General features: G+C 33.0%; 1 protein-coding gene across 1 annotated transcript; it reads left to right on the top strand.

Moving 5' to 3' along the window:
- The first annotated feature begins 287 nt into the window (after window positions 1-287).
- Window positions 288-3,593, top strand: LOC129219765 (uncharacterized). Its single transcript, XM_054854101.1, has 2 exons — window positions 288-1,083; window positions 3,304-3,593. The coding sequence occupies exons 1-2, from the start codon at window positions 288-290 to the stop codon at window positions 3,591-3,593; spliced, it is 1,086 nt and encodes a 361-aa protein (XP_054710076.1).
- Window positions 3,594-13,263: the final 9,670 nt, after the last annotated feature.

Here is a 13,263-nt window from a genome sequence, read left to right as displayed (position 1 = left end):
AACAAGTTCAAGAACATAATTTCCACCCAGAAATAGACTGTTTGAAATATTCTCGCGCACTACCTACAAAGAGTAAGATCTTGTCTCTAAATCCGTTCCTTGATAATGACGGTTTGCTCAGGGTGGGCGGTCGTCTTCGCCATGCAAACCTACCGGAAAATCAAAAATGTCCCGTTTTGTTACCAAAACGCAGTTTTTTCACAGACCTGTTGATTTCTTCATTACATGTAACAAACTTACATGCCGGACCTCAGTTATTTCAAGCGTGCATTTAAGGTGAATACTGGATGCTATCTGCTAGAGATACTATTCGACAATGCATTAGGAAATGCATGACTTGTGCCAAGATTAAAGCTCAAAGCGCTCAGCACATGTTAGGCTATTTGCCAGCTGCACGAGTAACGCCATCCCAACCATTTCTTAAATGTGGCGTTGACTATGGTGGCCCTTTCTCCATACGGATGTCAAACAGCTCCAGAGCAAAAACCTGCAAGGCATATCTATGTCTATTTATGTGCTTTTCAACTAGAGAAATTCACTGTGAACTAAATAGTGATTTGTCAACAAATGCCTTCATAACTGCCTTTAAACGTTTTATTTCACGTCGCGGTAAATGTTCTGACATTTACAGTGATTGCGGCACTAATTTTATTGGTGTGAAGAAGAAACTTGACGCACTTCATGCATTATTCAAATCACCAAACCATAACGAGAAAATAGGTCATTACTTACCTGATGAAGGTGTCAACTGGCACTTCAACCCACTAGCTGCTCCTCACATGGGAGGCATTTGGGAAGCGGGCATCAAATCTGTAAAATTCCATCTTAAGCGCATCATATCAAACGTAATATTAACTTACGAAGAGTTGTACACGATCATAGTGCAAGTTGAGGCATGTCTCAATTCTCGTCCTCTCTCACCTCTGTCAGGTGATCGAAATGATCTTTCAGTGCTCACACCAGGACACTTTCTTGCTGGTGGTCCTCTAAACGCTGTTCCAGAAACAGATTTTACATCTTCTAAACGCAACCATCTGACACGCTGGCAGTTGACGCAACGTCTATTGCAGCACTTCTGGAGACGTTGGAGTTCCTAGTACGTGACCCGTTTACAGCAACGACCAAAGTGGTTTTCCAGAAAACCCAATTTGAAAGTTGAAAACCTCGTACTGGATCTGGGAAAACTTACCCCCGCTAAAGTGGCGTCTGGGACGCATCTCAGAGGTTTTTCCAAGAAAAGACGGTTGTTTTAGAGTAGTAGCAGTAAAAACTTCTGACGAACTGCTTAATAGACCCATTGTTAAGTTATGCAAACTGCCAATGGACAATGATTGACTTTTAAACTTTATTTTACATTTTATTTTAGTTAAATTGCTAGTTTTTATATTCATAATTGCATTATTCATATTTTAATTACTTTTTGTATTTATAGTAACATTTAAATATTTCATATTGAAACAGCAGTGTTTCAAGGTGGGAGGAATGTTCGAGGTAAATACACAAGAAGAACCCACCGCTAGAGGGAACGATCGTCGACGCATGCTCCGCAGTAACTATGTTTCAGTCTCTGTGTAGATCTCGTTAAGAAAACCTAATGTTAATACTTGTGTGTGTAAATTCTTCTAACGTTGTTTTGTCTTACTTTATAGTTGTTTATGTTTCTAATTTGTTCAGTTATTGTGCCCACACCCCGCATGTCACCGTACAAATGTTATGTTCTTAATGTTCAAAAGTCAGCTCCAAGTTACTTTAAAAAAAAAGGCTAAGTGTTCACACACAAAAAACATAATAACAGAACATAGCATCAAAGTAAATTTTTCCAAAATATAAAAAAATATTTTATGGCAAGTAGTATTCTATAATACATTGCAATTTGAGGTAATTTTAGAAACTAGGTAGTAAAATTGTGAAGAAATAAGGTACATACTTTATTTTAGAGTATTGCTCAATTTCAAGAACAATTAAATTTTGGTATATTTTATAAGAAAATATATTGTTAATTAATATAAGGACACACACACACACACACACACACACACACACACACATATATATATATATATATATATATATATATATATATATATATATATATATATATATATATATATATATATATATATATATATATATATATATATATATATATATATATATATATATATATATATATATATATATATATATATATATATATATATATATATATATATATATATATATATATATATATATGAAAAAAAAAACAAAAAAAACTTTTATTGGAAACCTACCTAGAACCGGAAGTTAAAATCCGTTTTGCTTAAATGCATTTTACTCATGTCCACTAACATCCCTTTGCTTCTCGCAGCTTCAAGTATCGATTAAGAAAAAATGGTTCATAAAACCGATTGAACATAAAAATATACACATTAGTAAAACACTTAAACCAAACGGTTTTTTCTTTTCTTTGGCCTATATGTGTACCCATCTTTTTTTATCACCAGATTTGGCATTTAGTTTTGCAGTTTTTTTTAATTTTTTTAGAATTGAATGCCCCTCCCCCCCCATCATCTTTTTTTACTGATCCACATTCTATAGATTATCTTTTTACCGAATTAGGTTTAGCAAACGATCGAAAACACATTTATCTTTGGTTTTCTTTGACTCTACGATCGAGAAAATAAAATACATAGAAGTGATCATGATTTCTTATTATGGTTACAGTTTACTGTATTTAATCTCGAAAGAAAACAATTGATATTTATTATTGATACTCGCCGACTTCCAGTAACAATAAAACAAGGGCTACGCAGCTGGGAGAGCAAACAAAATCAGAGAGAACGGAGAACTGGATGAAATCGCGTTGCTGAAGTATATTTATGAGCTTTCAGCAGGGAGTTAAATTATTTAGTTTCAATTTTCCAAGTCAAATACGAACTTTTCTTGTTGGTTATTCTCCCAGAGTATTTCTTCTTACGCTTTATGCTATTGTAAACTTTAACAGAAAACAAAGTTCAAGTTTACGTCTCCATTGCATTTTGTTTATTTCCGTAGTTATCTTTTATGTTTTTCTCCCTTCCAGAACCTTTCAGAACCTGAATCAAAGATAAATATCTTGAAGAGAGTATTTTTAAAACTCTCGCAAAAAGTATTAATTTTTGATTTGTGTACTATCTGAAAAACTCATAATTTTATATGTGTGATGAGTTTATCAAATTATAATTCATTAGCATGAATTGCTCATAATGTAAAAAACAAATTTTATATCTTCACGCATATTTAATATGCTTGAAGATATGAATGGACTTCTTTCTTGAACAGATGGACAATGGGCTATGTTGTCCAAAGAAATTGGACCTCTTGGACAGCCGTTGTATGAAAAGTTAAGCGAGGTTATGCTAGGGATACTGACAAACCCAAATAGTAATGCCACCTGTGAGCGCATATTTAGTCTTGTTCGGAGGAACAAAACTGTTTTCAGAAGCTCTATGAACATATCGACCCTGCAAGCAATTCTCATTGCAAAATCTCAAATTACTGATGCTTGTTACTTGCAAAATTATGATAAGGAGTTTTTGAACAAAGCAAAATCAGCTACAACAGTTGCATAAAATTTAAACAAATAATTTAATTTGATTAATATTTTTTGTGATTGTGTGTTTCTTGTGTAATTGCATAATAATTTATTTCAAGTTAAAACTGATTTGACTTCAGGTAATCAGATCATTGTAATTTAAAAATCTATTTATGCAATAGGAAAATTAATAGTGCCATTAGAATTGTGTTTTTATGTTTGGATTTTTTGCTGTGGCCTATTATGCAATATTACCTTAAGTTAACAAAATTCCAACCATTTGAATTTTTAAAATGAAAAATTCCAGACTTGCTTGTAATTTCATGGAATGAAATTAATTCATTTAAAAATGTATGTAACTGCATAATCTTTTTAAATGAAAATTCTTTTTTGATTTTTCCGAGTTGTAGTTTTGTTGAAAATCGAGCAGAAATATTAAAAAAATACGCATTTTAGTACTTCAACTTCATGCTCCTATTTTAACCCTCGGTGCTCCTATTTTTTTTCTTCGGTGCTCCTATTTTTTTGTCTTAAGGTTGGCAGCTATGATATTAAAACAAGTAAATTGTTAGAACTTGACAAAAAAAAAAAAAAAAAAAAAACAATACATCTTAATAATAAAATGTGGCTAGTTGCGTTTTGTGATAAAGAGATAGTTGAAAGCAGAGCGGTTTTAACTGGAGGATCCTCAGGAAGTGGAAAAGGTTATGCTTCGCTCCATTAGTCCCAATTAGTGTTGAAGTTGCTTACTTTTTCCTTCAAATTTCACAGTAAACATTTTCTGCAGTGTAAACGTTATATTTTACAGTAGAATTTACCACTTTTTTTTTTCTGAAATTCTAAAAGTGTCGAATCATGCGCATTAATTTGCTTATAATTTTTGTTTAGAAAAAAAATAATCGAAACATTGTGCATCCTTATTTGGAATATCTCTGAACCCGGAGTAAGTTTTAATATAATTTATATTATTGTTTTTTTTTCTTTTTTTAACCAACGATAAAAATACAAGAAATTATTTTTAAAAAATAAAAGACAAAAGCTGTTCTTCAAGAAAATGTATTACTTTTTCTTCTTATTATTTTTTCTTTACATTTTTTTTCTAAACATAGGAATCAATATTAAACACAATTTCGAAAGTTTATTAATACTTTAATTTTAACAGCCTAACTAAAGGCGACGCATCTAATTAAGTATAGAACTTTAGCAGGAAGGGTAGATACCGTAATTACGGTCAGAGTATAATAAGGCGCTTCACATATGATTTAATCATTATTTTTAATTATAATTGCGTTATTTTATGCACTGTTGGCACTTCCTTCGTAACCTCTCTAATTAAAATGGGTGTCTACTTAACATCTCATTTCCGTCATAAACTATTTCTCAAAGCGGTGTTTAAATTTATGACATATTTCATTTACAATAAAGAACTTGCCTCTTGAGAATTTTAACACTACTGTGGGCAGAATTTTCCGTCACTTGCCAAATTTACCTAATTGGTATTATCCTTTTTTATAGCTTACTTGCTGATGGAAAGCAAGGGCACAATATATTCTCCTTCTATTTAGGACTGTATAAAAACTTTCGAATTCTTTTCAAATGTTCAACTATGTTTTGTAAGTGGACGTGAATATTTCGAAATTTAAATTTAGGTAACTAGTAATATTTTAAAGAAATCGGTAATAATTCAGTCCTATTATTGTTTTCCGAAAATTGGAGAATTGAAATTTCTATTTTTTACTGTTCTACTTCAAATCTAATATCATTTTTCACATAAATTTAATAATATGGCAGATGAAAGGGTATTTTATGCACTTTTTAAAATTTAGTCATTTGAAAGCTGGGAATTTTTTGCATTAGATAAAATTTCTTTCTACGTGCATTAGCAGAGCTGCAAGAATTGTTTTTAGAAAACCGGAATCCGAGGCATAACATGAGCAAGTCAATTGATTTTTAAATAGGGTAAGTGCTCCAGTAGTCAGAAACAAGGACACAAAACTGTTTATAAATAGGATACATACAAATCAAAATCGGATATGACGCATTCCCACATTCCTTTATCTGTCCCCAATTATCATCCAATAACAGTGAAGTTGTAAGTACTTTTAATCAAGTAGTAATAGGTCATTTTATTTTAAATAGTGTGCTCATCATCCTTGTTTGCGATTCTGCTTATTTTTTTGTTAAGAAGGTACATCGTCTTTAAATGTTAAGAACCGTTCTTTTGTTCGTTCTACTGTAAATTTGCTTTTTCTTATGTTTTAATAGACTATATAACATAACGAAATGAAAAATTATCATATAAGCTTTGTGCTACAATATGATTAAGGTCAAAAAACAACGTAAATAAAGCACAAATATTCAAGAAAATACAGCATATAGCTATTTCAAGGCTACAATGGAGCCTCTTCATCAGTGCAAAAAGCTCACCAACACAACCAGAATTTGCGAGAGTTCTCTCGCAACTCGTCTTACTCCAGTTCGTTCAAATCAAGCATCTTGCTTTTTAAAAAATTATTTTAGATATGCCATCGCTTGCCAATCTTTTAAGTTCTGTTCGAAAGGATTTTTATTTGTTTTGTTTTGAGGTGAAATTGTTTCCGAAAGTACAATTTTAAATTTATGTTAAACTAGTGGTACTCGCACGGCTTTGCCCGTAATAGAAAAACTAAAAGGTCTTTTGGTTCGCCTGTATATTTACAAATAATGTATGGTGAGTTTTCTCACCAATTGGCTTGTACCCATGTTACGGTTACACGTTATGATAATTTCGTAATTTACTCGTCCATCTTATTATATTTTTGTTCTTAAAATTTGAATAGAAAAAGAACAAATCGAATTTTTGAAAAATCGCTTCGAGGTGCAAATCCCCATACTACAAACTAAATTTGTGCCAAATTTCATGAAAATCGGCCGAACGGTTTAGGCGCTATGCGCGTCACATAGATCCAGACATCCAGACATCCTACAGACATCATCCGGACAGAGAGACTTTCAGCTTTATTATAAGTAAAGATAATGATCACGTTGAAGTTTCGTACGAATGAACATTGACCAATTTAGTATCAATAATATCGATCAGTAATTCACTCTTCATCGATCATGAACTCGATCAACTTTTTATTGAGTCCTTATTTTAGCAAACAGAGTTATTCAGATTTGGGGGGGGGGGGAGGACGAGAGGGGGAGGGGGAACACAGTTTTTTTCTCATGCTCTCAGAATTCCTTTCCCCAAAAGCACGGGTCTTTTCCATTCTTTAATTTATGTTTTTGCACTATGTGATACTACTGTAGTAAGTGATGTAGAAAGAAAGTATTAAAAAATGTATTGCATGTGATGCACATACAAACTTGTTGCTAAATGAAAAAAAAAAAAAAAAAACATGAATATTACGAAGACATCAAAAATGCAGAATTATATCGTAATTATGGGAAAAAATAATTTTGTAAGTACAATGCTGTGCTGTAAGTTTAGCATTAAATTTTGTTTAAATTAATTCAATCATACCCATTAGGGTGGTTCGAAAAAAACGTTTTTTCGAATTTGGTATCCGATTACCCCTCAAAAGTTGCAGTTTTGTACCCTGAATTCGGGAAAAATAATAAAAAAATTCTAAATTATCATCTATAGTTCGCGCATGTCGCCTAAAGTTACGAAAAAAATCAATTTTTTTCAAAAATTTTCATAATGTTGAAAAAAAAATTCTAATTATGTTTTTTTTATCCAACACCAAAAAAACAACAGTATGTAACATACATTTTATTTTAAAAATGGTTTTATTGCTGTTTTAAAATAATTTTGGTTCGCAAAAAAAGTTATAAAATGGTAATAAATCGGTGAATTCGGACATTTTTGACTATATTTAAATCACATCGTTGTACCAAAATTAATAGTTAAAAGGTTTTAACTCCACTTAAAAATGAAAGTGTGATCGATGCATGTATGTGTGCAGCAGCTCTTAGCTCGTCTCAAAGACATTGAAACTACCCAGAACTCACCACGGGGAGGTGGCTGCACTTCGAGTTCCACCCACTCCCTACCAAACCATCCATCCAAATGTAGGGGTGTTTTTTACAATATTTACATATTTACATTCACCAATTCTTGGCTAGCATGATAGTGAATTTAAGTTTACTTATCATCTTTAGACATTGTCTTGAATTCACTTTTAAAGTTAAACGATGGCATGACTGATCTTGAGAGCAGTGTTGCTCTTATGAAACCATCTCTATTTTCTTCCCCGCAAACTTTTGTACAAGACTCAGTTACCAGTTTTACTATTCTTTCCACACTTTGAGTATGGCAAGGAAATTTCATCGGGTCAAACTCCGGAAAAACATTACTACCAATCAGTTGTTCTAAGCTCTCATTTGACACATGGTTCATTGCTGGAGGAGGTGAAAGTTTACACTGAGACCAGTCAATCAGTTCAATGTAATCTGAAGCAGCAAAATTGATGGTCGGAGGTTGAAATGTACGCACGGATTTCCTTTTGGGCTCTTGATTTCTAGCTTTTAGCAACCTTCGAAAAGCTAACTGCCGAACATGGATTCTTTCGTCTACTGCCATTATATTTTCCGGATGACAAAAGAAAGCATTCCTCTGCATCACAGGATCAATGATATGCTTTACACTATCGGGTAGTTGACGTGACCACTGAATAGCTTTGAAGATGTGCTTGAGTCCAAACTTCACTGATGGATGCCTTTTGATTTCAAACCAAACTGGGGCGTATACTTTCATAATGTAGTCTACAAGCATCTTAAGTCCTTCAGAGGGTGTCACTTCAGATATGTATAGCCTTAGTGTCCTATTTGCACATGTCAACCACCTAGAATGACTAAGAGGACCAGGATCTTTCACAGCAAGATCTGAAGGACACTCTCCTGTCTTCACTGCTTGATATATGTCAAGTAAGTACTTTTGGTCCTTGCTCAAGTCAGTTTTTGTTATGTTTATATCTTCACCAGTGATTGTTTCAAAATTAACAACCGGGCGTTTTTCACAGTTCAATAAAAGTCTGCCAATTGTTCCCGAGAAACTTGTTGGCCCTGAAGTCTCACCATCTACACTTTCAAACAAATGTCTCAGCGGCAGTTCATTGAAATGAAGCAAGAATATGAACCATTGCACTGGGCGGCCAAGTTTAATCTCAAGATTACGTATTGCACCGTTTTTCCAACCTGTATTTGTTGCTGTGCCGTCACATCCAACAGCAACAAGCTCATTATGGTCAAATTCCTTACTTTCTAAAAAACTCAAAATGGTTGATGCAATTTCGCTTCCTGTGCCACTTACTGGTGTCAAATGGCCTATGTACGTTCCACCAGGCTCTTGTACTAAACTTATGTGCTCTTCCTTCTTCAGTCTCCGATACATTTTATTACCAATTTTTTCTTGGAAACAAACATTGTCCTTCCTCCCATCAAAATATACCCCATATATCTTAGCACTGTTATTTTCGGTTTGTAAGGACTCTCGAACTATATGTTTTTCACGTCTGATCTTGCTCTTGTCTATTACAAGCGATAAATCTCCTTCATTGATTAAGCCGATGTCTTGTAAAACACTTGAAGCGATAGCGGCAGTGGCTCTATCTGATATCCCGTATCTATCACTCATCAATGCAGTCGCAGGAAGTTTAATTCGCATTTGAGAGGTCGATGGTAAACTGTCACTGTCATCTCCGCAATTCTCGATTAGAATGTCATGTAAAGGTTCAATTGTAATATCTGTTTTACTGGCATTAACATCAGGTTCATCAATTTTAGGTTTCTTACAGATTTGTAATCGTTGATCTCTTTTAATTAACTCATTTGTCTCTACTCTGTCCAAGGAACCAATATACCTTAACTTCATATTTCGTTGGTCATAGATAAATTCTCTCTCAATAATAGGGATTTTCTTTTCCTTATCACACCTACAATCCATAACTATTTTACAATTACAAGAGTTTGGCCTCTTACCACATGAACACGTAAAATGCATAACACATTTGCAGAAAGCAATGTCAAAAAGTTTGTTATTGGCTTCACTGACAAACTCGTTAAGCTTTTTCTTAAAGTTAGGTTTTTGTTTATCACGATTGAATGATTTTTTCAAAGTAAAATACTTGTCATGCAAATCTTTAATTAATTTTACAACACGTTGATGACTTACAGTTGGTATAGAAGCTATACTGTAAATTTTTTCTATTTGATTACCAGCACAATGAGATATCTCGGAAAAGGGTACATTTTTCGCAGAATTTGATGTTTCCTCAATGCATGCTAACAAAACATCTTTATGTGTGGGGAAAACACTTTCACTAAAAGGTTTTGACTTACCAAGAATTGGACAAAGACTCAAACGCTTAGAAGTTTTGGTAGACGCCATGTTGATTGTTTAGGACTGACTGACTGACTGTGAGGTGAGGAACGGGTGCGGTATGGTTTCATGTCAGCACAAGCTCGGCCAGTGTGCTGCATGTCGCGACAAGTAGGCGCGGTGGCTTAGTGCGTGGATCACGGCCTTGGCGAATAATTTAGTTTAGTTTTGACTTTTATAGAAACATACATGCATCGATCACACTTTCATTTTTAAGTATAGTTAAAACCTTTTAACTATTAATTTTGGTACAACGATGTGATTTAAATATAGTCAAAAATGTCCGAATTCACCGATTTATTACCATTTTATAACTTTTTTTGCGAACCAAAATTATTTTAAAACAGCAATAAAACCATTTTTAAAATCAAATATATGTTACATACTGTTGTTTTTTTGGTGTTGGATAAAAAAAACATAATTAGAATTTTTTTCAACATTATGAAAATTTTTGAAAAAAATTGATTTTTTTCGTAACTTTAGGCGACATGCGCGAACTATAGATGAAAATTTAGAATTTTTTTATTATTTTTCCCGAATTCAGGGTACAAAACTGCAACTTTTGAGGGGTAATCGGATACCAAATTCGAAAAAACGTTTTTTTCGAACCACCCTAATACCCATAAGAGTAATGAAAATAAAACGGGTGATTACTGTGCTCATACATGGCCGAGCACTGGATGTCTATGGCCGACTACTTGAGCATTTTATCTTCTCGCATTAACAAAAGTTTAGTTTTTAAAATAAAAAAGTTTTTATTTCCGAAACAATTTATTGAATCATTATGAGAAAAGTATACCCTAAAGTCTTACTTGTTTTTTTTTTTTTTTTTTGATTGCTGAAATTTATAGATTAACGAAGAACAGAAATCTCTCTCTTAAATGGCCGAATACTGAAGCCTTTACCCTATTTAAGCTTCAGAAAAATAAAATGAAAAATATAAAATAAATAAAAATCACTTTTCCAACTAAATTTCGAATTTTTACTTGATGTATTTTAGTCCCGTTGTTCGTTTCGTTTCCTTTTTATTTATTTATTTTATTTTATTATTATTTGTTTTTCTCAAAATTTTTAAAGAATGTGCGTCATTTTCTGCGATTCCAGTCCTGTTGTGTCATAAAAATAAATTCATTTTGAACATTGTCATTTAAATTGCATTCGCTTTTATTTCTTGCGGAACTATGTTCAGTAAATCATTTAAATATCGTGTCAAATAAGCTCTATTGCAACGTTCTTTCAAAAGTGTTACATTTTGAGAAAATGTGTTTCCTTACTTTTTAAGCAAGGTAGGAAAATTTTATTCCACTTATGAAAACATTGTAGGGCTGCTACTGGTTTGTGTAAGAAATTTCTTTCTTTCTTTCTTTTCTTTTCTTTTTTTTTTTTTTTTTGCTTTGTCTTACTTTAAACTTTTAATGAAAAAGGGCAAAAGTATAACTAAAATTAAAATTTCTTGAATTGTACAATATCGGGTTATTACTACTTATCACTACTTGTCTGTATACATTAAAAAATAATTGGGTACAACGGGGCACGTTTACGCATTGGATACGTTTACGCAGTGCCCTTTTTACCAAACGAGTTATAAATGGAGAGCCAACACTCATACCAGATAGATGCTACTCCCTAGCAAATATTCTTACATGTTTTTGAGCATCAGTCGAGCTTCGGTTTAGCATGCGGATAGAAAAATCTGTTTTCTACCGTACCAAGTAAATTATGTATTGAGCGTTTTGAAGCTAATTGTGAATAAATAATACTTTGCTATAAACAAATGAAGATATAAAAAATAGCAGAATGTTATCCTTTTTTTGAGAATTGTATTTGTATAGACAAAAAAGTTATTAATTTTTTTTGCACATTGAAAATAAATCCAAACTTGCTGACGGGGCACGTTTACGCATTTTCATCTTGGCATAGTTACGCACGTTCTTACTGTGTCTTACTACTCTGTCTTACTTCTAAACGGGCCCGGACGCTTTTTTCGCTTTGTACTGTCTCAAACGTTTAGTATTTTCAGGTTATTTATAGGTTTGAAAATCACCATTCATTTTTAATTAAGTAGCAGATTCGTAGCTTATAGCTTACAATCATATAGTGTTGTCTTTATGCCTGTTCAGCTTTAACTTTATACACTATTCAGCCAGTAATATTTTCTTTTATCTTAAAGATGGTAAAACATTGCGTTCAAAACACTAACAGAATCACGTTAGATGTCAAAATAATAAAAGGGCTTATCGATAATCCAAATATTTATCCCCATAGGCCATTCACATCACCACCTATCGACTACGCCAACTGAGACCATTTGAATAAGTAGGACCAGAGATTAGGAACCAATAAGGATTGTGAGCATCCTCTTTTTTTTCCTAACTGATACTCTAAATAAAAAAACTCTCAGACAAGAGCACATAAAGAAGCTACGAAGAAAACGAGCTGATGACTTCCTTAACGAGCTGATGACATCACATGACTTCCTTTTACTCCAATTTAATATCATTTCTAAATTACTGGCCATTTTAATGTGATTCAATAGTTTACTCTCTAAATATCATCAACAGTGACCAAATTAAAATCAGACAAAAAAAAAGTTAAATCGCCAAATTTGTCGCCAACTTGGCGACAAAACTTGGCAGCCAAAAGACTGCAATACATCGTCAAGTGTCCGCCAAATAATAACACCACTTGAGTTTACATCGAAATTAACAATGATTTCCCACTAAAAAGGGGTAAAAGACCCCTTTAGAAACACACGAATGCAACCAAAAGAGGGGTGTGGGTTGTACAATTAGACCCCACTAGGAGTATACGTACCAAATTTCAACTTTCTAGGACATACCATTCTTGAGTTATGCGACATACATCCGCACATGCAGACGTCATTAGAAAACTCGTCGCAAATAACTCGGGAATCGTCAAAATGGATATTTCGCGTGTCTGGACGTTCTTGGTCACTTATCCATGGGGGTCGAGTCGAATAAAAAACTCAACATTCATTCGGAGGTGAGCAAAATTGAAATTAAGGTCGATTTGAATGAAAGGTCGATTTCGAAATAAAGGTCGATTTCGAATGAAAGATCTTGTTCTTGAAGTAGAAAATTGCTTGCATCTATTGTTTGAAAGCACACAACCAAACGAAAAAAAGGACAAGACAAGGTTTAATGTCTTCGATGTCAAAACGCAATCCCGTGAGAAGTATGCGAAAAGGTTGTTTGTATAATCTAACACTGATGAAGAAGGAGACTAAATATTTTCTGTTTTTAATTAATAATAAGTCCAATGATTTTAGTTTAGCATATAAAATGTTCTTTAATTAATTATTTGTATTTATAATTTTCCAAGT

Source organism: Uloborus diversus, chromosome 1 (genome assembly GCF_026930045.1).
Source record: "Uloborus diversus isolate 005 chromosome 1, Udiv.v.3.1, whole genome shotgun sequence".
NCBI classification, from domain to species: Eukaryota; Metazoa; Arthropoda; class Arachnida; order Araneae; family Uloboridae; genus Uloborus; species Uloborus diversus.
The sequence above is the reverse complement of the archived record's forward strand: the minus strand, read 5'-3'. Positions and strand labels throughout refer to the sequence as shown.

Coding starts and splice junctions, on each gene's coding strand:
- LOC129219765 (XM_054854101.1), top strand. CDS start 288: ATGCTATCTGCTAGAGATACTATTCGACAATGCATTAGGAAATGCATG. Junction 1,084..3,303: donor ATTGCAGCACTTCTGGAGAC/GTTGGAGTTCCT, acceptor TTTCTTGAACAG/ATGGACAATGGGCTATGTTG.